At 40.5% G+C, this 27,568-nt stretch overlaps 1 protein-coding gene across 5 annotated transcripts in view; it reads right to left on the reverse strand.

The window, feature by feature from the left end:
- The window catches only part of otofa (otoferlin a), a 60,639-nt gene that overhangs the window by 13,173 nt on the left and 19,898 nt on the right, over positions 1-27,568 (reverse strand). For all 5 annotated transcript variants that reach the window (XM_035617509.2, XM_047328533.1, XM_047328532.1 and 2 more), the window contains exons 4-26: positions 22,695-22,794; positions 20,572-20,771; positions 12,008-12,081; positions 11,643-11,769; positions 11,505-11,559; positions 10,350-10,481; positions 8,747-8,809; positions 8,295-8,379; positions 7,947-8,106; positions 7,427-7,613; positions 6,702-6,888; positions 6,072-6,295; positions 4,872-4,980; positions 4,567-4,753; positions 4,222-4,342; positions 3,644-3,744; positions 3,142-3,232; positions 2,489-2,605; positions 2,199-2,351; positions 1,631-1,823; positions 1,160-1,284; positions 901-1,035; positions 17-178 (exon numbers count right to left, since the gene is read on the reverse strand). In XM_035617509.2, the coding sequence (XP_035473402.2) occupies positions 17-178; positions 901-1,035; positions 1,160-1,284; positions 1,631-1,823; positions 2,199-2,351; positions 2,489-2,605; positions 3,142-3,232; positions 3,644-3,744; positions 4,222-4,342; positions 4,567-4,753; positions 4,872-4,980; positions 6,072-6,295; positions 6,702-6,888; positions 7,427-7,613; positions 7,947-8,106; positions 8,295-8,379; positions 8,747-8,809; positions 10,350-10,481; positions 11,505-11,559; positions 11,643-11,769; positions 12,008-12,081; positions 20,572-20,771; positions 22,695-22,794 (3,088 nt within the window). The remainder of the gene's footprint in view (positions 1-16; positions 179-900; positions 1,036-1,159; positions 1,285-1,630; positions 1,824-2,198; positions 2,352-2,488; positions 2,606-3,141; positions 3,233-3,643; positions 3,745-4,221; positions 4,343-4,566; positions 4,754-4,871; positions 4,981-6,071; positions 6,296-6,701; positions 6,889-7,426; positions 7,614-7,946; positions 8,107-8,294; positions 8,380-8,746; positions 8,810-10,349; positions 10,482-11,504; positions 11,560-11,642; positions 11,770-12,007; positions 12,082-20,571; positions 20,772-22,694; positions 22,795-27,568) is intronic.

Genomic DNA, 27,568 nt, shown 5'->3' on the forward strand with positions numbered 1-27,568 from the left:
TTCTTGCATCTTGTACCTGCAGCAGTTCAAAGGCAGCCAGCAGTTCCCCGGCGGTGCAGTTCCCTCTGTAGATCTGGTAGTACTCCAGCTGCGGTGGGAACCTCGGCGGGCCGTAGTGCTCTTCGCACATCTTGATGGTGGGCTTCGCAAATGTCCTGCCAATGAACTCTGCCTTGCCCTGAACACCACATTGTGACAGCGGGCGGTCAGGAAAGCGGGGGGGGGGACAAGGGAGGACAAGGGTGTGAGAGGTGCAGGTCACACGGTGACCACTTGGTGTCAGTGTTGGTCAAAGTGGTGGAGGATAAAAAAATGTGGAGTTTACAAAGGAGAAGTTTGTGAAAAAGAAAAATCTATTCTCACTAATAAACTAACAAATAAAGAACAAAAAAGAGGAGCGCTTCTCAAACAAAAAACGTTCGTAAGCATATTCTGTTCAACTTTCTACACCTTTGTTTTTTCAGGTTATGGAGGAAGTTTTCTCCCCTGCACCACTGTTATGACAACAGCTCTCCGTGCTACTGAGGAGACTACTGTTGTAGATGAAAAAGGAAAAGTGGAGAAGGTAAATGTAAATGTCTTTTCCAAAACTTTTCCAGAGCTCATTAGCAGCTATATGAACCGAACACTTCACGCTACAACAGCCACCAGCTTCTATTAGAGCTTCTAATTCACACAGGCTCTAAAATACTTAAAAGTGTCACACTCTATTTAGCCAGCAGGACGACATGAGCAAGGTCAGAGTTAATGTGAGGGACATGGCGGATGAGTGAGACAGAGGTGGACAGAACACGAGGGATGAAGAAAGCAAAGCACTTATTTAGTTTCATTAGCGCAAATCAGTTTCTCTTTGCTGAATCCATTCATTCATTCATTCATTCACGTGGCTGAGGATCCTACCACAGTGTCCTGGTCATAGAGTTCGACGACGATGATCGGTGGGTCGTCTCTCAGCTCACTGGCCTCTCCGAACAGCTCCACATCGTCAAACACCAGCAGCTGGTCCCACGTAGGACAAAGGGTCTCACTCAGGACCTGAAGAACACGCAGATCATCTCAGTTGACACAAAATCAATACACACACACACTGACTGTTTGTCATACATGTACACAAGATGTAAATATATATATAAACACACACACACTCTCATGTTCTTACCTCAGTAACCTGGCTGTGTGTGGAGAAGAAGACCCGAGCGAAGGGATCTGAAAGGCCACTGCTGTCAGCGGCAAACAGACTGCGGGCCTGGTACATGTGTGCTCGCAGCTGAAACACCTGCTTCACTGTTGGTAAGACACACACACGCATGCATCACATTAACTTACAATCAATCTCACATTGAAGTTAGAAAGAAAAGTGAACCACAAAGTAAAACCGATCAATAGAAGAGTGAGTGTTTGTGTTAAGCCTCTAATTGATCGTAGAGTTTAAAAAAGCAAAATAAAACCTAAAGAAAACAATGCCCAAAAATTAAGGTAAAAGTACATTTTATTGAGCAGGAAACAATGTTTCATCCATTGCACATTTAGCATCAGCGAATGGTAATGTTTGAGCCAGTCACAGATCCGATGTGACTCAGCGGCCCAGATGTGTCGAAAAGTGTCTCATTCAGTCATCTACGTCACTCACTGTTGTAGACGAGGCTGACAGGGGGGACAGAGTTGAGACCAGGGCCCATTTTATCAGCTTTAATCTCTTCAAAGCCATTGGGTAGACCGCTGAGGAAGTCCTTTCTCTGCTTGTTGAGGCCCAGCCACAGATACAGCTCCAGCTTAGCTTGAACGGTCCAGCCTGCATGACCGAAGCCCTTCTTACCGGGCAGCTGTGGACACACAAGAGGAATGGGCTGAGTAATCGTGAAAGAGTTTCTAGCAAAAGACGCAATATACAGTTGGAAAAACACTCACTGAGTCAATTGTACAGCATCACATCCTGTCTTTGGTTTTATTACCACAAGTCAATCCATATATACTAATATTGCCATTGATTTTCAACCTCCTCTGTTGCCAACTGTCATAGTTCTACAAGTTTATGAATATTACATTCTTGTCAATAGTCATATTAACCTTACATGTTTTCATTTTAAACTGGTAATGAGTCTAATGAGTCGTCTCTTTCGGGTGATATTGAAAAGAGTCTTTTAACGTGCAAAGGTTGAGAGAGAGCGGGAGAGAGCAGTAGGAAGAGTTGATGATACCTTGAGGAAGACGGCTTTGACTTTACCACAGTCTTTACCCGATTCCTCATCCACTATGGAGTACAGGATGTCTTTGGAGGGAATCCGGGCATAGGCGATGCGCTTGGTGTTGCTCATCATCCAGATGAAAATGTCTGGAATGCTGTGCTGAGGCTGGAGAAGATAAATATGCAGAGGAACTCTCATCTACCTTCAGAGTGTCATTCCCCAATTATAAGCTGCTTTACTGTAAAATGTTGTCTGGCAGGTTTAAGTTTTGAGCAAAACGTCGCACAGAATTAAATCTGTACCTCATCAGCAAGAAAACGAAGCTTCTGCAGGAAGTTCTGTGCCATCTTGAGTTTGTCTCTGACTGTGTTCTTCTTCACCTGAGTCCGGATCTGTTTGGCCTGCTGGGCCATGCTGTCCTGCAGGTGGGGACATGAAAATTGCTCTGGTTCAGAGCAAACCTTTTAAAACTACACAGAAAGTCATCGGCGCTCCAAACACCTTGCTTGTTTTCTAATCCCTACGCAATTGAGTCCTTAATCATCTGTGACTTTTCCCTCCAGTTCAGTGCAACCCTGTGGCAACCTTCTGAAACAACTTGTGCTTTGTGTTCTTCTGCAATACTTTTATTCTTGATTTCAATAGTTTACCTGCTACAGACATGTATGCAATATCGCTCTTTCTTTACTTTTTCTGTGCGCAAACAAACTTTTCAAGCATCAGTGATGCATTTACTGTACTAGTTAAAACATGGGATGTTTTTCATATCATAACCGTCTCTTTTTCAGTCACCAGCTCACAGTGCTATTTGAATTCTTAATTGAAATAGCATTGCAAATGTAATGCAATGACTTGTGAAAACATCTCCCTCCTGTCAACCCACTGCAAAAGTATTCAGGGACTCTTTTGCTCGCACTACGTCCTCTCTGCTCCGTGTGAGGAAAATAAATCCTACCATCTCTCTCATGCAGGACTTGAGTCGTTCTCGGTCCAGTTTGGTTCTGCCTGCCAGGTTCACATCCTTGTTAGCCAGAGTCACAAAACGACTGGAAATGACCAGAAAATAAAGAGCCTTAATAAAACGAACATCATACACACAGGCAGCAAAAAAAACCATTAAAAGCACATGAAGAGAGAGAGCGAGAGAGAGAGAGAAAAAAAACACAATGAGGACACTGCTGGTTTCTTTCACCATGACAACCAAAATGACTAGGTTTTAGAGATGCCTCAGTGCAGAAAGCTGCTTTCTTCAGTAGTTTCTGGGGGTTGATGAAGATTGCAGAGGGCAGCCCGCAGTCTTAATGTAAGACGTGTCCTTTTGAAAGCGTCCAGTGCATTGCTGGCTATTAAGCCACACTATCTTTGCAATATATCAGCTGTATCAGTATTGAGCACTAAGTCCCAACATTAGTACTGCTACAGGGACCATGACTATTGAATATTGTTATGTCGCTTGCCTGCAGCCAACGCTGAGCTCCTCCAGCACTCCCCGTAGTCGGCGCTCGGGAAAGGCTTTCTCTGTCTTAATGACCTCCTGGACATCATTCAAACCCTCCTCCTGCAGGGGTACAAAAAAATATTGGTGCTTAGTACAGAAGTTGTTGGTGCTCAAAAGATTTACGTCCAAAACATCTTTTACAAAGGCCAAATGTTGTCTGCACAAAGTACCAGTGGTGGGATACTCACATATTCTACAACATCTCGAGTTTATGTGCATATATTTAGATTAAATTACGCAACACTATATGAAGTAGTTAAGTAGTTTCAACTCCACCAGCTACAACATGAATATTGCGAATATATATTATGATATATGCTAATATTGTAATAACATCACAATAATATTCAAGAATATAATACATGGTAATATAACACTGACAATGGACACCCTCAATCATAATGATTAATTTAACTTGTGATACTTACATGGCTTTTACTTGTACTTTTACATTGAAGTACTGCTACTTACTTCAATTACTTCTTCCACCACTAGCACATACAAGTATCTACTATAGTATTCTGAAAGGATACTGACCAGCTTGTCAGCGATCTTATCCATCATGTTGGAGTTGTAGAGTCGTCGTCTTTGGTCCTGCCACCAGCTCTTGATGTAGACACATGGCTTCTTTGCAAAGTAGGGAAGATGGAAGTAATTTCTGTAGAGTACAAACAAAATTAGTTGGCACCACAGTTTTAAACCTGACTCTCTAAATGAATGCTAAGTCTACAACCGAATGCTTAGTTTTTGTAATTGTAAAGAACTTAACAAATCTCTTCAAAAGACTTAGTCTCGGGCTTTTTTTTTGTACTGAAAATAAATGAGCAATACTTTAGGTTCTAAGCACCCTTAATGTTGTTATTGCGACCCTTGACCCCTGACCTGTCGGTGATGACAGGCTTCATGACCGGAGTGGAGGAGACTGAGACCAGGTCCCTGTCCTCATCCGCCTCGTCCTCACTGGAGTTCTGGATGAGCTCGCTCTCCTCCTCTTCGTTCTCCGCATCTTTCTTCTTCTTCTTCGCCGACGAGGGCTTGCTGACACCATCTATCTGGTTTCCGTAGTTACCTGATACACGGCAGAGCATTCCAGGTGGTTTGGGTGTGTGCGTCCCATTTCTCTGGTATACTGTGAACTTGTAGAGTGCAGGTTAATAATAACAAGATGAGGAAAGAGCTTTATTTACCTAGTGTGATTTCAAAACTTATCGGTTTGTCTCCAATCTTCCTGTCGATCATGGTGGCCTCCAGGAAGGAGCCAAAGAGGAAGAACTCTTCTATTTTTCCTGTGGCGCTCTGATGGAGTGAGGAGAACAGCATTAAATAAAAACGTGGAACCTTTTATTGGAGCGAAGTGAATTTATTTTATTGTCTGTGTGTCCATGGAATGATGACTGCACTGTACAAAGAAAGCCCACCTGTCTTTTCTCTGAATTACTGAGCTAGTTATTTTATAGATAAAAGTTTTAGGTAGTGTTTTCCACCACATGTTTATATGGTTGTTATTATAATAAAGGATATTAATCATTACTCTTTTATAATTTAGTTCTATTTGCAGCAGTTTATCAGACAGCCTCCCTTGTGTCAAATTTGTTGAATTTAAGGGGGAGCACAGAATAGGTGAGTTAAAGAACCACACTTGATTTCCATTTGTCACAAATGGCTGAAACCAATGGGAAGATCATATTAAATCTGCATAAATGCGTGACCTTAATCTGTACTACAGTGTCTGAAGTCTGGCATTAACGAATCTGTCTTTGATCGTGGCACTGATTCTTCGCCCAAATTGGGATTTGTTTCCGGTAGTGTCCCAACGCAGGCTAAGTAATCTTACCACCTTTTTAAAGTATCATGTATAAGCATCCTCTCCTGCTTGTAAAAATTGGCACTACAAAATGCACTTTTTGGCACACACATTTCACTAATTAGTGAAACCAATCTCAAGTTAAATATTTATAGAAGAGAAACAATAAATGTGCCAATTTACCACATATCTTTGCTTGGCATTTTTTCAAATTAGTAAACTGTCTCTCCTCCAAAAAAAAATACTATACTTAACAACTGGCACACACTCATGCTGGCATTAATGACTGAGCTCCCAGGGGAGACATTTACACCCTAACAGCCAAGATGTAGCTGGCAGGCATGCCCAGGAGCACCACATGTAATGTTTCTGATTTCCCTGGTGAGCAATCAGCAATACAAGTGTCGATAGATTTTATATTGTTGGGTTAGAAGTCAGAAGAGGACAAAGAACTCTGTGTTCTAATGGATCACAGATCGAAAATTACAGCTATTCTTTGACTTTGCTGTAGTAATTCCAACTCATGAGACAATTACACGCACAAAGAAATGTTGGAAGTTTTTTTGCAGTCGGGTCCTCTCACCTCGGAGATGTTGGAAACACACTCGACCTGAACGTCAGTGGAGCTGATGATCTCGGGCGAAGTGGTGTCCAGGATCTCCACAGCGACGGAGAGCAGAAGGCGGGCTCTGAAGGACACGCCCTCTCCGAGTCCATCATTCAAGTCCTGGTGCTCGTCCATCAACGTGTACTGACGAGTGGAGCCATACATGTTGACCCAGGCTGGGCCCATAGTGGGCAGGAACCCTGGAGAATGCAAACAGAAAAGAAACGTTAAGAGGGGATGTGATATTCATTTTCCTTTTCTATATTTGACTATTCTCTTTGGCTTCACCAGTGTAAAAGTTTGACTTCTGATGAGAGGTAAAGAAGCAATTGTAACATAAATAAATTCCTCTCAATGTATCATGCATTTTATAAATGCTAATATATGCATTGATTAGTAGTCGATTTGAATGTCACCCAATAAATTCATACAGCCATTATCCGAGGGTCAGACAGGTCATGTGGCTTGATCACACAATCTAGCTCTGCTAATCACTACATTGAGTAAAATATTAACTACTTAGGTCTGACTAATTAATGTTCCTGACAACTAATAAATGCTAATAAGACAAACTGCCGACATCCTTCATGGTGTGTTTTCACCTACCTTTATCGCCATCATTCGATATCTTGCGCAGGTCAATAAAGTGGGTTCCTATGGCAACATCGTTGACCTTATCCGAGTCCCGTATCTGGACCTTCAGGCGCTTGCAGAGCGGAGGGAAGAGCTCAGTGAAGATGACCTGCTCGTTCCAGATCGGTTCATAGCTGCTCTTCTGGACTGAAGTCTTCCCCTTGAGACACATGGAGGAAAAACACTGTACTCCCAGTGCTGGAAAGCACAAATACACTAAGTTGGTCAGTTATATGTTTCTAGCCTTAATCCAATAGTTAAGGATACTGTTGCTTTAATAATATTAACAGTACAGAAGGCATTTTACTTCATATGACCTGCAGAAAATGGGGAAATTCAAGATTAAATGTGAATTGCTCAATGAATAAGATTACACCTGTTGTTTTTTTTAATTGGGGGAATTTGTTTGGAGCATTGTTTTGCCATGAATCAGTTAAACTAACAAGATTAGCTCTACTAAAACTTTGGGTACCTAATGTTCCTTAATTATTTAAAACAATGTAGTTTTTTTACTAGTTGAACCATTTGAGTACCGTTTAAGCTTGTAAATCTGCACTTAATCATTATCTCATACTCACACACACACACACACACACACACACACACACACACACACACACACACACACAGTTATCATCCCTAAAGGAGTAATAACAACTAGCAACGAAAAGCAGACAGCAGATTGTTGAGGGAGTTACTTTCTGCCCAGCAAACTGCACTTGAACGTAGGGGTCCACCAGGTCTCTGTTCTCGCCTATGAAGGCCTTTTTCACATTAGCCATGATGCTGGTGTTCATTTTAGGAAGTCCCTCAGCGCGGTAGATCTTCACATAAAACCTGGCCCACTGCCTCTCTGCTGGGATGCCCTCTGGGAGCAGGAGGTTCCTGGAAGACACACAGCAGCACAACCACGAATTATGAGACAGGATTGTCGAGTTATTGATTACGTTGAAGAAAAATACAGTCTCTGGGAAAGTTGCCAGGTGATTCAATTCAAAATATATGATTGAAGTTCTGGAGAATAATTTGAGAAACCAGGTTTCTGATTACACAGTATTAGAATTCAATATATATCATTATATACCACTGTATGCCTGTCAAATTGTAGCATTGTAGTATTTCTGTGCACAAAATAGATTCTCTATAAGAGTCATATTCTATTATTTATATAATTATTTTTTTTAAATCAATCCAATCCAATCATTAGTGGCTCATTACCCCTCCAGGTCGTCTTCATCTGTCTCGTTGGCCTTGTGCGGGGTCTTGATGTTGTCACCCTTTCCCACCACAGCAATGTCACACTTTATATATCCTTTGCATCCAGCCGTGATGTCATCAGGGTCGGACAGGCTGGCCCACTTGTGGTAGAACTGGTGTTCTTGGAGAAATGTCAATCAATCAATCAGTGAAACAGCCAATAATAGTTTTTTTTTAATTTAATCCATTGCCAGTTTAAAGCAAATTGACAGAAAATTTGAAATGGACTTTTACAAGGCAAATCAAAAACTACGCACACAATATTAGCAGCTATTATATTTTTTATCAGAGCCCTATCTTGTGGTTTACCAGGCTGAGAATAAACAGTCCCAACGTCCATTTTGAAGGTTCCCACCAAGGTCCCACTCCGAAGAAGGTTTTTAGAGTGAATGACCTAATTGGATAGAATTGGGAATCAAATATTAACATAAAGTACGAACTCACTGTGTTGAAACACATCATCATAAATCATTCATAAACCTGTGAGTGCTATGGGATGACAGATGGCTATTTACATAATAGTAAACAAGGGGCTGCATAATGTCTTCGACATAATATATTTAACACAAGTGACTCTCTGGGATCATTGTTTAACCTCATTAATGCAATAACCAGCAATATCTTTTTATGGCCTTACATCCCATGGCTGTAATATCTACTCTTCCCTGTACAGCAAAGTGGTCAAGTTAATTTGAAGTTTTCAGTTGTATTTTTTGCCGCAGCCGGCTCTAACATCTAACCTTCATCAACACTTCACTTACTGAAAGCTTGATGATCTTGTCAAACATGACATCAGGAGGGACGTGGAAGTCAAAGACGAAATACTGCAGAGCACAGAGAAAATTTTTGTCCATTAAGATGTCTTCACTTACTCCTTCAATAGAAAGCAGATTCCTCTTTTAGATTTGCTTTGGGAGTAAAACGTGCCAAAACAATCATTTCTAGATAACTTTGAGGTTCAGAAAACATAAATGCAGAGTCTCACTGAGGATCAGAGGCATTGAACAGAACATTTAAGACTCACAGGAGATCAGCTGCCTTTGTAGGGCAGTGAGAGTTTTGGTTGGATGATGGACAGAAAAAAGTCAACTCTGGGAGACCCACAGAGAAGTGAATCTTTAAAAAACACCTTTTTTTTACAGCTTTTAATTCTTCGGTGGCAAAGATTAGAGACTTGAAAGGGCATGGCTAATTAACAGGTCCGAATCAAAGTCTTTTCATTCCTTTGCAGTACGTAAAGCCATATAAAGCAGCTTTTTGTGCACCTTTTGTCAAGATCCAGTCTGGGACATGAATCCTACAAGAACTCTCTTTGGTGCCACAAGAAAAAAAAATGTGAACAACAGATACTGAGGACAGAGAGCTCGAAGGACTATATTGTCTCAATCACTGTGGTTTCCAGTCTTTTCCTGTCAACAGGGGACTTTCAGGCAAACGGAACAAATCGACAGCAGACAAAAAAATCACTTTGCTCCCTGCAGGACAGTCCTGAGGCTGAGTTCTGCCTGATTCTCACCACCACTGACTACCAAGAGGGACTCACTCTCCTGCTGTCCAGGAACTCTTCAGGAGAAGCCAAGAACTCTCTAGTAAAGAGTGTTATGGAAGGTAAATCATTGCTACAAACGGCCCATCAAAGAGAACATCTATGGCATCCATCCTGAATTTTTTACTTTGTGCATGTCATGGTTATATTTCCCAGAAATCTGACTGAATGATGTTGAGAATCATCTGCTGCCACTAACTCTGCCACTGGCATGAGATACATTTACTGTATGATGACACTGATCATCACTCAAGGTTATACAGTGATGACTGAAACAATGAGCTCACAGACACTAAAATGCTCCGTAGAACTGATCGATCAAGGGATAATTCTCTGGAGGGGACCCCTTCCACATATTAGTAGTCATACTGTTATTCAGCCATTCCAATAAGCAGTCAAATGTGTGATTATTTCACAGAGGATAAATAAAGGTGTATTCACCTTTCAGGATTTTTAGGACTGCAAAAAGCAGTAGCAGTAAATTTTATGCGCTGTGGAAAAGATTTTTTTTTCATTATTCTGAATGATCTAACTTCAACCTGCTTCAGCAACTAATCTCAGAAGAACATGAATGTTTGCCAGAATATGATTTAAGGCCATTTGTTTCACTTTAATACCACTATTAGAATATCATGTTGCAGGTGAAAATGGCATCAGCCTTGGAGACATAATGAAACAATATACTGTATTAAAATAACAAATACGAAAGGGGCATTTAGATGTAAAAATATTTTTTTAAAAAGAAGCTTATTATTTCATGTACTATGCATCCATTGTATTCTTGCAAAGTTAATTTTGAAAAGCTTAAAAAGTCTCACGTCGTTGTAGTACGGGCAGTTGGTGGACTCCTTCATGGATGTGTATTTCTTATCGTCTCCGATCTCCACACACACCACAGGGTCCATGTTGAGGCCGATCAGCTGCCGGGCCTCGATCACTGTGATGCTGATCTGATGGGAGACACTGACCCATTAGATTTGACTGAAAGCAAGAACAAGCTAACTTTCCTCCAATTGTGAGTCCAAACTGGCAGATTGTCATAACTAATAATGCAACTACAAACTTACTCTGTTCAGACAAGCAAATTCAAAGGCTAACATTCCAAACTGATCTTTCACGATCTCTAATGATGCTAATTCCAGGCAGCGAGGGCTTTTGCAAGATTACACTACATCAGCCTGTGAGTTTACTCTGACTCGGCGAAAAGGTTTCAGGTTTAACTCAAACTCCCACTGGTTTAATTAGTCTTTGGATGATGAAGAGGAACAGAGAGAAACAAAAAAGAGAGAAAGGAGAGGATGAGTGTGCAACTTACAATTACATCAAGACTGGACTTGGCTGGTGTATAAATATATTCATGCAGGTCATGTAAATAGGCCATGGGCTGGCTGGCACTGCAGGACAGTTACACTGTGTCCACAATTTTTCTATGACTTTTTTCCACTGATGTTGTGGTAAATAAATGTAGTGTGGTAGTCACTCACAGCCTTGATAATAAAGAAAGCAATAGTGCTTATGTGTGGATATATCAAAATGTGACACAACCCTACAACCAATTGTAGATTCAATATGTTAATAAGTGAATTATAGAGGTGCTGGGTGGTGGATTATTTAAACTTAAAAAAAAGAAAAAAGAGCCAGGCTAGCTGTTTCCTCCAGCTCCCAGTGTCTACAATAAGCTAAGTTAATCGCCTCCAGCACACGGCTTTAAACTGATAAATAAGAGCAGCATCCTTCTTCTCTCAGCAAAAAGGAGAATAAGAGAATTACACAAAATCCAAAGGCTATTTCTCTCTGGCCGTTCTTTAAGCATATTTTGCTCTTAAACAAAAGCTACAATTCACCTACTACTTTTTCCTTATATTATACCCGTTATGTATCCTTATGACACACAGCATATCATATTAAAAACATATATACAAACAATGTCACAGTATAATATCACACACACACACACACACACACACACACACCTGATAATCCACTGGTCGTCCAGAGCTCGGTTCCATCTTGATATCTGGCTTTGACCTGAAGAAATGCAAAAAGCACCATTCTAGGTTTGAAGCTTAAAATTGTGAATTCTCTAATCTTGACATCTATAAATGTCAAACCTTTTATTTGACACGTTGGTGGTGACGGCGGTGACGGAGGCCAGAGAGATGGTGTCTGGGTCAAATGTTCCAGCCAGACGCATCGCCTTCCTGTCCAGGTCCTCCATGTCCAGGACTGCTGGCTCATCTGGACAATTGACAATTTAGTTAATCAACTATTAAAACTAACACTTGGTACAGTCAGAGGCCCTGGATAGGATAGGCCCCTTTTTTGTTGTTGTAGCTTGTTTATATAATCATAGCAACTCGGGAAATACCTTTCAGCATATATTTACCCCAAATGCTCACTTGCACAATTTAAAAATTGTTAATTAACAAATCAATAATTTTAGGTTGATTGTGTTTTGTGTTGTTTGTTGTTTTACCTGCTCTCTTGTGATCGTCTTTAGAGCTCTTCATCTTGCCGAGCTTCATGGCGGAGAAAACTCCCTTCCCTGCTCTGGTGCAGGAGAGAGTGACGGAGGAGAGAAGAAGGGGGAACTGATATGATTAAGGTGAACTTGTGTGTCTGATTCACGGTCGATCATTACTCACATCAGACAACTACATATGCATGTAGCTGTCACATTGATTTCACTCTCCATCAATAAGCTCAGAACCCTCAGAGGAGGATCGAGAGATGAACTTGCCCCACTGCCCACTAGGACATAATCAACATGCAACTCAATACCACATATAACGTCCATAAATCATGGACATCTTTGTAACCTGGCTAGACATTTAATTCCAGAGGATTTAATCACCCCCCTGCCCCACCACCACCACCACCAATTCTCCAGACCCTCGCCCACAAGAGTATCCGGTGTCTCCACATTGATATTATCTGGATCACATATCACCACAACAACAAAGAGCTTGTGATGTCATCAGCAGAATGACAAATGAGGGGCCTTAATAATTAAAAATGAGTGCGACAGTCCAATTTGCTGCGGATAGGGATACATGTCAGGGAATTAATGAATAGGAGGGTTTTCCTTTTGTTTTCCTCCAGCATTCACAGTCGAGTGTACCAGAGTTCAGTTTCTGCTTTGATCTTTCCCCCATAATTTAGGCGGCAAACGTCAACTTAATTTCATGGAATATGGAGAAGAGGCTGAAGAAACGTTTGTCAACATCTCATTTGATAGGTTCACAGCAGAGTGCCAAGCATGATTTAAACATAAAAGGCCGTTGCCAATGGGTATAAAAGTTAAGAAAGACTGAAGGAATCACTCAACAGAATGAAGGTGAAAACGTTTCCATTCAAATCAAATCAAGGCCAGGAACAATTATAGATACAGTCTTTGGTTTTCCAGCCTCCATCATGTCATTAAAACTCAGTTGCACTTGTACGCTTACAGGATCTGTAAATACAACTTCTGTCGGTCATAGTGCTGAAAAAGTTAGTCCATCAATACATTTTTCAATTGAAAGCAAGTTGACAGAACAGGTGCACATGACAACTACTCAAATTAGAAGCTTTTTTTTTTTGCTTATTTCCAGGTTTATAGGATAGTAAATTGAATGATTTGACTTTGGATCGGAATTTGAAACCTTGGACTAAGAAAATGTGGAGAGCATTTTCCCAATTTTCTTTTAGTACATGAAAAATTGTATAACTGAAAAAATAATGAATCAACGCTAAAAATAAGTGTGAGTTGCAACCCTATGCAACCTCAAATTGAGATGGTCCAATAATGGAACTCATTTCCTTGTCTCATTAAAATCTAACAACAAGGTCCCAAAATAAAGTTGTTGTTTTTCATACATACCACATAAAAGACCCCCCTGATCCTTCTCAATTCCACAGAGATGTCACCATAAAATCTTCTTCCCTATTTTGAACTATATCCACATTCTTTCCCCGTCAGAAGCAGATGCAGATCAACCAGGCAGTTAACAGTTGGACAGATGAATGGATGACACCGGAGAGAGGAGGGAAGGGAGAGAGAAAGAGGTGGAGGTACATGGTTGAAGATACAATGAGAGGAGGAGGAAGAGGAGAAGAATGGAGTAGGTGGAGCTCTGTACGCCACCACCGACACAACGAAACAGCCTTCAGGGTTCAAAACTGATCCGATAAGAACTTCCTGTAATGTTGTATTATCGACAGCCCAAAGCGCTTTACAGTACAAGTCTCATTCACACATTCACACATTCATTCACTGCCAGCACAGCCATCAGGGGCAATTTAGGGTTAAGTTTCTTGCCCAGGGGCCGGGGATCGAACCATCGAAACTTCCAGTTGATGGACGACCCTCTCTATCTTCTGAGACCCAGCTGCACTTGTGGCAAATAAAATTCCCATACTGTGCCCACTGGTGCTCACCTGGGTCAATATAGAGCGTTCAAGCAAAAGTTTGACTTAAAGCTGAACACATTGGATTGTTTTAGTTGAACATTTCAAGGTGTAAAGCTGAATCAACAAACAATCATCAGCTCGGTCTTGAGATACATCCATCCATCTATCCATTATCTATACCGCTTTATTCTTTGAGGATCACAAACTGACAATCTGCATGTCTTTGGACTGTGGGAGGAAGATGGAGTACCCGGCCGTAGGTGGTTGTTTGGTCTGGCTCACTGCCTTGAGATACATTCTCTTCCAAAATGACCCACACTGAGTTTGGAATAAATATTCATATGGATGTTTTCCATAATCAGACACACACAACTTTCCATCCTTAAAGGCAGAGCAGTTGTAGGAATAAGGCCATTACGTTATAGCAGGTGAAGACAGTGCTATACTGCACATCTGTCATTGGAAAATAGTATACAAATTCATAATTTATGTTTGGAAGTTTACTGGTAAAACATAGAGAATGTCAACCTTTAAGAGAAAACAGAGAGAAGGGGGCAATTTGTTGAGAAGTTGATTATGAAAATTCAAGAGAATGCTGTACCTATTATTTTCTCTCTCCTTCTTTTCCTTTGATCTGAAATAAAAACTCATAAAAGCATCAGTGACTATAATTTGCTCCTTAAACAGTAACAAGCACCGCGCAAACACAAACAAACCCCTTGAATGACAAGTAAAGCTCGTTCAAGCTTTGTAGATAAAGATATTGGTTCCACTCCCGTATTCAGATAACAGCTCCTACTGTACATATCTAAAGCAGAAACTGTACAGTGTGTCTGTGGGTGATTGTGAGTTAATCAATAATACATGAAAGTATGAATAACAAGCTTCATTACATCGATTGCAACAGGGAGGAATGAGCTCGTTCATCTCGATGAACGAGCTCATTCAACTTTGAAGCACATTTATTTCTAGTTTTTTTTGTTTCGGTATCTGCCAGCTGGATTTCCATAAAAGATATAGTGGATTTGCAGTATTACAGTATGACCAGGCTGGGTCTTATATGGTACGCATTAGATTTCCATAGTTGATGAATAAAATGGTGGATGCAATTGTTACAATATGCTCATATTTTACCTAATTTAATTGTTTATTTCTAAACGTGATGTTTTCTTAATTTACTTGACAATGTCTTCATGTTAAACAGTAAAAAAAACTCCCATTCACATAAAAAAAACACCAGCTATCAATGATTCATTGAAATATATTGTGCGTTCTGCTCTAGGTGATCAGCTGAATGCCGCTCTTTCTCTCTCTTTCTCTCTCTCTCTCTCTCCCTCTCTGACATATGGAATGGATACCCCTACTTCGATGCTGACGATCAGCCCTACCCGATAACATTGTTAGGGAATGAAAGCCGTCTCTTAATCAAGAACTCTCTTTCCCGAAATCTTATTGAAGGCTCCGCAGTCCTTTTTCTCTCTCTGTCACACACAATACTTGATTTCTTTCTTTGGCAGACTCGAGGCTCAAGGCATCAAGTAATGTTTTTTTTCTGCCCAACTTTTCACTTTTGACTGTTGCAGATAAAAGACAACATCAGTTTTATTTATGTCTGTGATATCAACATCCCCTCTCGTGCAGCCACGTCATTTGTCTACAAGACGGTTAACTCAATCAGTGATTGATATTCTTTGCTTGTGATCTACTGAGTCTTGCTCATAACTTTACCCTCATTAGCTTCACATGGTTAGAGGCTTATGCAAGTTTAATGCTCCTCAAAAAGTGCTTTGAACCTGCATGGCCTACATACAGAAAACAACAAACAGTTTTTTAACCTTATGGCCATATTAAGTGTTTGTTTTTTTGTGTGTTTTAATACTGTATACAGAATTAATATACTCCCACAACATTAAAAAGAGAAAGACTATCTATATAGTGCAAACAGAAGAACCAATAAAAAAGAAAAGAAGGATGGTGAGGAAAATGAAGAGGAAGAATGAGAATGTAAATTACAAAACAACAAGGTTTCTATGAACATGCATCACTTTTAATATTTTACGTCCACTCCGAGCAACACTCTTACATTTTGTACTCCATTATTGCATCAACCAGACTAAAGAAAAAAATTCCAAGTGATTCCAAGGACATTACCTTTTATGTAATATTATAAAAACAACCATCACCAATGGGAAAAACAGCTCAACTAAATCCTAGTTATTTACAATCTGGGACAAACACTCAGGTGATAGCAGAAATTTGTATTTACCCCAAGAGACATGTCTTCATGTCGTCATCAAGGCTTTGAACAATAATAAAAGCTCACATAAGACACTGTACTATCACATAAACACAGAATAAGAGCCACAGCAAAATACGACACACTGTGAGCAGTCCCTCGAGAGAGAATACATCTACATGAGAAGAAATGATTCAGAGACCACTGCTTCGATTCAGTATCAGTCTCAGAAGAAGCGAACAAGCAGGAGAACAGCTGAAAAGAAAAACATGTAGCCTTCAGGTAATATAAAACTAAACGCGAAGGATTGAAAACGACAAATCACATTTATATGATTGTGGAGATAAACTAGAAGTACTGCCTCTCGGTTATACGCCTCCATCAGTCAAGTACCATTTTACATCCATTTCTGTCCAGACTCATAGACTCCAGTCCTTTTGAAGAAATGAATTAAAGATAAAGTGTATTCTGTCAAAATATCATCGAGTTATGGCCAAAAACATGTTTTGCAAGGTCAGTGACTTTGGCCTTCACACAGGGTTTTCGAGATATTGCACTCACTGGACAGATGGACGCACGGATGGACACCGTGGAAACATTGTGCCTACGGCTGACACTGGCACAGAGGCAATCTAATTTTTGAAGATATATATTTTTTCTTTTTATGGCCCTTATCGCCGAGCTCCAAACCGAAAGGGAATCCATGAAGCCTTATTGCAGTGTGTCAGCAATGTCTCGATTCACTGATCTGAAGATTTTTTCATTTGCTGACAAGGACTTACTGTAAATTTGAGAGCTGACAGCTTGCAACGGTGTACAATAATCGTGTATTGCAATGTGAATCAGGAGACTGACTATTTGACATCAATAACAGCTGAAAACGAAAGCAGCACTAAAGTCTACACACTGTAGTGTTTTAGGGGTTAGAAACACAAAATCTTATTTTCCAGAAATAAAAAAAACTCTCAAAGGCTTTGTACAGCAACACATCCACTGTGTAGAAGCTCTATTTATGCTATCAGAGATTAGGGTTAACATTAGACATGCTGCCCTGCTCTTAATTGGATTTTTGCAAGTTTGCTCTCCTGAAAGCAGAGACACTAGCCAGCATTGTATTTGTCAAACACACTTGGTGAGTCCCGATCGGCAGAGCCTTTTCTTTTGTAACATATAGAGGAAACACGTAAGTGTTTGTGTCTTTATCTATACTTTAAATTAAGGGCATGGTTTCATTATTAGCTGACACATCTATTGTTATTGCTTCCATAGGGAGTTAGTGCTGCAGTGAGCAGACCGACTGGGATCAAGATGAGTGAGATAAAAGACCACACAACACAATATGTCTTTGAAAACCGAGCAGTCTACACCAATTGACAAATGAGTAACACACTCTGATAAATAAATCAACACTTGCTTGAGTAAATACTACTTATACTAAATTGTCTCCTTGGAGTGATTTGACATTTTTTGCAAATACCCATGCATATTTTAATGGTTTGAATAAACACAATGATTACTTACAGCAATACGTTTCACTGGGGCTCTGCCGATTAATTAATGCATTGTTTCAATATTAAAAGATCCCGTGTTGTTGGGCCCCTTGCAACAGTGTAAAAATAGGATCATACAACAATTGCGGATTCGCTTATCACCCCAGTTTTCTCAGCACTCGATGTCCACAGATCAAATGACAACTTGGGCCTTAAATCCATTCTCTTCATGTCTGACACATGCGCTCCTCTGCATGCACTATTCAGCAGATCTGCTTCACTGGCAGTAAAACCACTCAGGAGGTGATTTATTTATTAGGAATAACAAAAAAACCCTGCAAAGTCGACTCACTGTGGTGTCGCAGATGGCACAAAATACCTTGTGGGCTCGGCCATAAATCATCCTGCACGCCCGCCATGCAATGTAGAGGGAGGCAGAGGAGAGGTGGCAGCAGTGGGATGGTTCAATTGTAATTTCACTCAATTAAGGGGATGAGGAGGAACCAATACAGCCCAACAACAAGCCACCTACACTCCATTGCAGTCATATTGTCCAGTTCTAATTAAATTGGATGCCCACTGAAAAAACTCTTCTGTAAGCGGTACACATGACCTTTAGGCTGCAGCTGACACAACAGAACTAGACAAAAGAGGCCGGAGCTCCATGTAGCACATAGAGACACAGTTCCTCTGTTGTTCTTCCACTCTGCGTTCATGTGTAAACCTAAACCTAGAACAATATCTGTATAATTAATGGAGCAGTTTGCATATCTGTCTAAATCTAAAGTGTTTTAGAAATACAATTTTAACAAGTCTCAGAAAAACTTCCAGCACCTGATGATAACCCTTTTGAAGTTCTGAGAGTCTCATTAGAAATGCCTGAGGCTTATTATACCTAGATTTGACTTTTTATTTGAGTGACATTGCTGTGATATAGTGCATTTGCTTGAAAGAGTAGGTAAAGCAGCAAAATCAGGCAAAAGTGTTTATCACATTCTCCTCCTCCTCCTCTTCCTCCTCTCCGAGTGGATTAAAAAACACATCCCAGGTTATCATCTCCTGCACATTCACGCTTTATTACCAGAAGATGGACAATGGCCGAAAGCATCAGAATTATGACATAATGAAACTCTCAACCAAAGATAAACTGAGCAGCGGGTAATTCAGGATATAAAAGGTTTGGATGAAAACTGGTAAAGCTATTAAAAAATCCTGCCACTAGCCTGTTAGTCTAGGCAACATTGGTGTGAGGTGGATTAGAGCTGGATTAGTTGCCTGGAAGTCGTTGGTATTTTTTAACATCTCATTTGTTTTTTCCCCTTTCAATAAAAGCCCTAGGGTTGTCCTCACAAAGTCTGACTGACATATCTGTGCTACCATGGCAACTAGATGCCAGGTGCCCTCATCATGGAGCTAGGAGAGACACATATTCACCTAGAAAAGGATTGGAAAATTTAAATTCACTTGCTAGAAATCCACCAAAATTAATAATCTGATTTACAGAACCTGTATTGCTGAATATCAACATGACTTCAGTGACTCCTTTCATCTCAATTTGACTGAACCCCTTTGGTAGAATTTCCTCACAACGCTTTCTTTTTCTTTGTCGACCAAATCCAAATGCTCTGTTATATAACACCCGTAGGTTTTTCTAAAACTTAACTTAGTCAACTTTTCTTGATTTCCTCCGGCAGCTTTAAGTCTCTTATCCACAGACCTTGAACAGTGTTTTGCTGTATAAGACAGTGAAACATGGGCTTTCAGTATCAACAACAACAACCACAAAAACATGCACACATCCACAAACACACACACGCATACGATTCTTGAGTCTCGCATTCAACATGCAGTATAGTGATGGATTTAGGGCTCTGGCTGTGCAGATAGTCTCGGTGGAAATCGATACAGCCCACAGATTATTTCACATACTATTCAGGAAAAACACCACAAGCAACCATGCAAAGACCCAAGCGCCGATGCAAGGAGGAAGAGAGCATCCTGCAGGGCAAACGGTCTCACAGTATTTCATACTGAATCTATATAACCTTGTACAGCCCGGGACTGCTCGTCTATTTTCACCATATGTAATACACTTCAAACTATGTAAATCACACCATGCGAAGGGCCTTGGCCACAATGGTTTTCAATTGTGAAGGGGGAGGTTTTCATCCACACATTAAACATTTTAACTCCATGAGTGCTGGTCGGAAGGTTCTTTGGGAAAGTTTCAGGTTACAGTCAGTCCCAACGATGTTATCTCTTTCACAGACAACGATTCAATGTTGCAAGGACACTGCATCATGCTAATTGTGAAACTGATAAAGACAACTTTGATACCAGCTAAACTCAATCCCACATTCATATTCACTTATGTACATTCAACTTAAGTAAAACTCTATTGTGACAAAGTCAAATATCTTACGCTCATTGTTCGAGTTTCATTAAATCTTTGCACAAATATTGACCGTATCCACATTATAGACTATAATATGCTGTGTGGTCTGCACCATGATGTCCAAATCCTGTACAGCCGATCAGAGGCGATGAATTTGCAAAACAGTAGTATCCGCTCTGAACTGTGCTTTTCCTGGCATTACGTGAGTGTCTGCCAAGCAGGTAATGGTGGGTTCTTTGCATTCCCCCTCCATAATAATGACAGATGTTACAACAACATGAGGCCTCATAAGTGTTGTGAAAGTTGGATCCCTCTGTCATTCTCAAACCCATTCAAGTTATTTTCCCTCCCAGGTGTTCCTGGGTAGTACGATTACTGTTAATGGTCTCTTAGAAAAACTTTTACAATTAAAACAACATAAAAATGAACATGCAGAGGCAACTCAATAGCATTCCACAGTCTGATTCACTGTATTGTAATATTAGGTTGTCATGTTTCCATGGAGGCAATCCGTGTGTCTGACTCACTTTCTGAAGGTCGGTATGGATCCCTGTAAGGTCCGTCCAGGGGACGTCGCTGACCCATGGCTACGTCCAGAGAGCAAGCTGTCAGTTTCGAATGTAAACATCCCATCACGGTCGTCGGGCACATCCAGGAACTCCCCGTCGCTCCACACTCCCACTGTGCCATCCATCGCCTGGTATCTGATCTCTATGGTAACACTGGTCTGAAATGAAGAGAAAGTTGATGAAAAGGAGCTTTATATTACCAGGTGACATAAAAAAAAACTTCACTCCTAAAGATGTCATAGTGCAGATATCAAAATTAAAAGAATTTCAATGCAAAGCATTTTCAATAATAATAGAAGTTCCCATATTATCCACCTCTACCTGTTGATTATGATACACATAATATAACTCCACACCCACTGTCAAACTAAATTTGTGGTGAAAGAGTCCAGGGAAATTACAGGACAACCTTAACGCTTAATCTTGTCTCTATGAGTCGATTTAATTGAGTTTGGAAAACAACTCAATATACACACCAAACATTAACATGCCAGTTTATCATCTCCTCCATGCAGCTTTTGCTGTGGGAATTTAGATTGACAGTAAACTTTTAGTTTAATGTGGGCCAGAAACATTGGGTGACGACACAGTTTGTCTTTGGTATTTTACGGACAAATATTATCCTCCTGACAACGACCTCATCTTTATTGTGAAAAAGGCCAATTTATTCCACTGACAAAGACGGATGAGGAGAAAACATATACAGGGCTCTTCGTTCCCCCCTCGCTCCCTCAGTGTCGCTCTCCTTTCACCCTCGCAAGGCAATCGCTGTAGTCCGCGCGGAGTTAGATTTGTTACCATGGCAACCATACCAGTGCGGAGTTGTAAGTAAAAGTGTTGCTCTGAGGTTTTAGTTACCAGCATCTTGCTGTAGGGATTTACAGTACGTAAATGTGTGTGTGCGCATGTGTCTCCTTTGATCTGTGTTCATGAGAAAGCACTATGCCAGTGTCTGTCTGAGTGCCTGCATATGTGTGTGTGTGTGTGTGTGTGTGTGTGTGTGTGTGTGTGTGTGTGTGTGTGTGTGTGTTGGAAACGACTAAAGCACTCCCATGCTGTGTGCCATCATCTCAGAAACATCACATCAGCACCAACACAGCTCTGCACCCTGTGGTGCTCTAAAACCTCATACCGTTAATTTCTCCAGCACACATGATCTTATTGTCCCGCTCTCATTTCCACATACATATTCACTCTCAGATTATGTATTCACCAGCAAAATCATCCTCACACTGAGCCGCTCTCTGTTTAGCTCTTCTAAACACAATTTCCGAATAAATAGGGAATCTCTGGATTTAATGTTAATGGTGATATCTCGATATGCTGATGTATTTCCATCAGGTCCTTGACTTAAATGGCGGTGCCTTTATAGCCTTGAGGACGGATTTTACCTCTCTCTCTATTGCCACCACTGCTGGGTGGTAATGAAAGATTGATTTCTCCATTTTTTTATGTTCCTGTACTTGCTTGTGACTGCATTGTGCAGGCTAACAAGATTAATTTCAATCCTACTCGAGTGAGGTAATGTCATCTAATTTTACATCAATACACTATATTTTGGACTCCCCTCTGCTCTCTTTGAGTAAGGTTATGGTTGGAAAAATCCTTTTAATCCACTCGGCCTGCGTCAGCTTGAACCGATCTTCTTCTTTGAAACTATTTGACATTTGCATGGAGTGAAAAATTGCAAAAAAAAGTTAAAATGCCATGTCTTCATGGCTGCTCTATTGCATCAAATATTCAAAATGTGCATTATTCATACCAAATTCATCCTGAAATATTTGGTAGTGTTGAAAAACGTGGGCTCTCCATTTGAATTAAAAATGTAAGTTATCCAGATTAATTTGTACTCTCTGGTTCATTAGGATTGGAAATGGAACCCACACACGGCTGCTGATAATTCTGTGAATTCTACATTTTACTTTTTGTTTTCTTATTTCATATGTGACGGTCTTTACACGGATTCAACAAACACAAATTCTAACTGCAAATTCCTGTGCACGCATCGTCCACTGAGCGATGCAATATGAACAAGCTTTAACTCTCTCATTGCCAATCGCTCTGGCGGCGTTTCGCCTTACCTTTATTGACGCGTTGTTATCATCAAGTAGTGTTTCGGTCAACTCTAGGTGTCCCTCTTCTGCCACCTTCTGAAGCACCATACAGAAAGTCCCCACCAGTCTGCAGGAACACATCACACAGGGGACCGCATATCGTTAACAGAAATCAATCGGATCAATACGTGGCATTATGCCTTTTTTGTTCTTTGCTCCTCCTCCATTTGCCCATCTGTTTACCTCTGTGTGAATCTAAAGAGTCATTGTCAAAATCAGTTATACTACTGGATATTGACAAATTGTACTTTTTTTTGGTTTACCAAAAAGCATCTGCTCTCCCCCACTCTGTCTCGCAGTGAGCAGGGATTGAGTCGTGAACAGACTGCGGGTGGGTGCTGATGGATATGTGCTGTGACATGGAGAGAGTGACGAACTGCCTTTGTCTCTACACTCTCACTACATTATCTCACACCTCAAAGCAATTTAAAGAAAGGAGATAGTGGCTGAATACACAAACACAATACAGATCAATCCCCCTTTTTTTATCACCTACAGCTTCTACTCCGACCTGTTTTTTTCACATTGACTGTAGTTAAATCAACCCACATCCACTCATGATTACATAGTACTAATATAAACAATAGATGTGAAGAATCCTCATGTGATACTCAAGCTCATCATATACAGTATATTGAATATTAAGAAAATGATAGTTGATAGGTACTGACCATGCTGTGAGCAAAAGCAATATGGTGGTATTGTTAATTTTATTTGTGTTGTTTGAGCTGATTTGTCAGTGACAAAAGCAACGGCGGTCATTTTAAGCAAATATGTGAATTCAGTGCTTTCACATGAAATGATAAATGCCGAATGGCTTACAAGCTGGTATTGTATTTCTTATTTAATTCTCACATGCTAAAATTGGACTTTCTCACAATTGTATAAGCTTAATGAGCTGGTGTCTTTTATCTGTAGAGCTGCGTTTTGTTTTCTCTTCTGCTGATTCATTTCTCTCTTGCAGACTGCGCACCGCATGGTTAAGTGTACTGCTGTCCTCCATCGTAAAAAGACAATAAGAGCGCTGTGTTGTTTCTCGATTAGAACAGGGGCGACTGCTCCCATCACAAGAGCTAAGACCCACTGATTAAAGAACTTCCTGCCCTGCGTCTGCAGTGGTATTCTGTGGTGTTTGCCTCATTAGTACTACTAGCACCATAAAGAATGCATTTTTTTTTTAAAGGTGTGAAAATGAGCAGAGTGTGTTACACATATAGTAATTAGGAAATGCCCCCAGCCTGGGAGTACATCAAAGAAAATGCAAACAAATTAAATGAAATAAAAAAGTACAATATTCTAAATAACAAAGCTTTCCACACATTTCAGCACCAGGTAGAAACTCTCAGCCACTTAAGCTCTTATCAACACCTCCAAGGACAGTTACCAAGTAACTAATTAAAATAAGACTCAGGCACCATTCATTCACCAGCATACTGAATAAATAAGGCAATTCTTTGCTTTTGTTTTGGCTGCAGAGGCTCAGTGTTCACCCATGAGCAGAACAGCAGAATCCTTTGACACATCAACAAGAGTCGATGATTGACAAAACACAACAGGATATGACACATATATGATGCTACATATACTGTATAAAAATCATTAAACGCAAGGTTCATTGCTATACTGCGCAGGGATCCCTCATAGAACTTAGCAGCGGGAAGAAACCCAGTACAGTCCCCATTCAGTGAGGCAATTAGAGCTGGTGAATAATTTAAAGAGTTTCCCCCAAAACAGCGTGTTGTTCTCGGAGCAATCTGTCACACACAAGACACATGTAGGCCAGCCCACACACTGAAACACAGCCACATGTAATTTATACTATCATGGTCACACACACACACACACACACACACACACACACACACACACACACACACACACACACACACACACACACACACACACACACACACACACACACACACACACACACACACACACACACACACACACACACACACACAGTGTAAATACAGCTGTGTTTTAGATTTCAGTGCATATGTGACAACACAGTGAAAGATAATACATACGGCAGAACAAGGGCAACATTAGAAAAGAGCAGAAGCACAACCACCAGCCTGGATATGAGTCCACAGGGAGAAATAATATGATAAACAAAGGGCACACAATCAATATCTTACACACACAAATAAACGCACGCACGCACACACACACACACACACACACAGGAAATATGCAGGGGTCGCAGCTAATGATGTGAGTGTCCCAACAGGACTATAGAATAGGACAACCAGACAAGAGTGAATGAGCACGGTACACACAGATATTACCTGTACACACACACACTGTACACAAGCACACCTGCACCTTTTGTGTGAAAAACAAAACAAATACCCTCTTATTAAATTTAAAAACCAAAGAATTACAACAAATGAGGCGAGTGGCATCTTATCACTGAGCAAATGAAGAGAGGGCACTGTTTAGCTGCCGCTATTATTCTCCCCATCCCCGTGGATTTATCTCCTTCTTATCTCCGTCCCCATCTCGTCTCTCTTCCTCTGAGTTAGTGGTGATGGATTCGAGCTACAGCAGAAAGTGAGGCTGCGTTTGCCTGCAGAGCTTCAAAACTTAATAATGAGGTGAATTTTAGACTTCCAGAACCCAACTTCACTTTGAATCCGTTTATTTAAAAAACGATTTTAAAAAACAGCTCTCTCACAGATGGCGTCTCTTGTGAAGGTGCATATCTGCCACGTTCCCCCGCTGAATAACTCCCCAGCTCAACTCTAAGTCTGTAGAGTTATGAGTGGTTATGTGCAAAAAAAAACGTTTTCTCTTTGGAGATGAATAAAGACTGAAAGTATTAAACCCCCCGCAGAATTATTTCTCTGTCCTTCACCAGACTGTGGTGATCAATGTGTCCAGCCCTGCTTAGAAAAAGCAAAGGGTCCGTCATTTCCCTTCAGCCATTGTAAGGTGTGTACAAGTGTTGAATAATTGAACTGAGCGGGGCCTATCATGTTCCTGGTCACTTTTTAGCACTTCAAAAGGTGCCATTCATAATTGATTGTAGTTCTGCAAACAATTGACTTTCATCTGCTCCATAATTCAGAGCTCCCTTCCCTTTCAATTGGTGCTGTTTGTGAGCTTCGGGTTTCTGTTGAAAATCAAGATGTGACTGAGGAATTTGCTGGCTCAGGTAAAACTGAAGAAGAGCACAGCGGAAATGTAAAGGTCAAACAGAGTTGATGTCAAGGTTGCACAGCTGCTCAGCTGGATGGACAGTGTGAAACGGAAATGTTACAGCTGACAGGTGTAGGTGTGTGTGTGTGTGTGTGTGTGTGTGTGTGTGTGTGTGTGTGTGTGTGTGTGTGTGTGTGTGTGTGTGTGTGTGTGTGTGTGTGTTTGGCATTTGATTAGCAGGGGAAAAACCTCTGCCAAGCAGTTTTTCAAAACCACAAACAATGTAGAAAGCAATTAAGCATAGTTCTTCGCTGTCAGTGAGTGTCCATCAGCAAACAAAAAAGGGACGTAGCCATCAGGTCAGGAAAGTGAAGCCAATGTGTGAATGCCAGAAACCGGTGTTCTCTGGAATGACCAGCAGAGGGCGACTCCACTGGTTAGTTTCAACCAGTGGAGTCGCTCTATAAATGGAGTGCTCTATAAATAGAATTTATTATTAATATTATTATTATTATTAGTAGTAGAAATAGAAGTTAGTTTATATAGAAGTCTATGAAAAAATGACTGTACTTTTCAACTTGATTGATAATGTCAGTAAACATTTTGCTGAAGAGTTCATGGACTCAGTCTCTAGTATCAAGTCTTCGTCAACACAGAACGATGTTCATTTTGTAAATTATGGTCCCATTTACAGTAAAATAGACGATAAAGCACTGTACGCGTTGGGCCGTGGATACTGTGCGATTAACAGTTTGTGGCTCATGAAGCAGTAAGACAAATGAGATAAATCTGTGATGACTGGGGCGGAAGCAGTGACACAAAAACAACACTCACGTTGTGACAATCCATCATGAATGGAACATGAATGTGTCAAATTTCATGGCGGTCCATCCAACATCCAAAAACTTTAATGTGAACCTGCTCGTGATTCTATGTAAATGAAAAGTCAGATTATGACCAAAGTTAAGTATGGATTCATCCTATCGGGCCGTGAATGTCTGCACCAAATGTTATGCCATTTCTCAGAAGAAGCTGTTGGACCAAAAGTGGTGGGATTGAAAAAACAGAACTCGAAATAATCAAAGAAATGTGTTTTTGTGCTTTTGGTGAAATAAAAAAATAAAAAGGCAGAACACCAAAATGTCCATTCTTGTGCTTCAGGCAGAGAGACACAATATGAAAGAAAGCTAAACTCAGGAAGGAAGTGGAAAAAAAACAGCAAGGGGATGACTTGATTTAGTGCTGAAATCGGGAGAAGACAAAGACAGAGGAGAAGATTCATTTGAGCCAAAATGGTTATGTGAATTATAAACAGTTCTGTCTCACTTCAGGGGAAGCTGGTGGCATCTAAACTCAAAACCAATTTTAAGGAGGAAAAAAAAAAAACATTTAAAAAAATCTAACAAGCTGAAATTGTATATTCACTTTCAAAACAAAAGAGACAGTAGTTCAAAAGTGTGTTAAGTATTTCAAAGGGGTTCACTGGGGCTATATACTACAGAATTTTGAAATGCATATTGTTCTTTGTAATCGGTCGATATTGCTTCTTCCTGCAGAGCAGCAGCAGAACAGATATTTTTCAACGCTGATGTCAAGACAGCACCACTGACAGTCAGACTTAAATTCACTCACATCATATTTAATGACAATATCCGAGTGCCCATGAATACCAGCTGATAGTCAAATGATTAGCCTTG

Source organism: Scophthalmus maximus, chromosome 18 (genome assembly GCF_022379125.1).
Source record: "Scophthalmus maximus strain ysfricsl-2021 chromosome 18, ASM2237912v1, whole genome shotgun sequence".
In the NCBI taxonomy this organism is placed as follows: Eukaryota; Metazoa; Chordata; class Actinopteri; order Pleuronectiformes; family Scophthalmidae; genus Scophthalmus; species Scophthalmus maximus.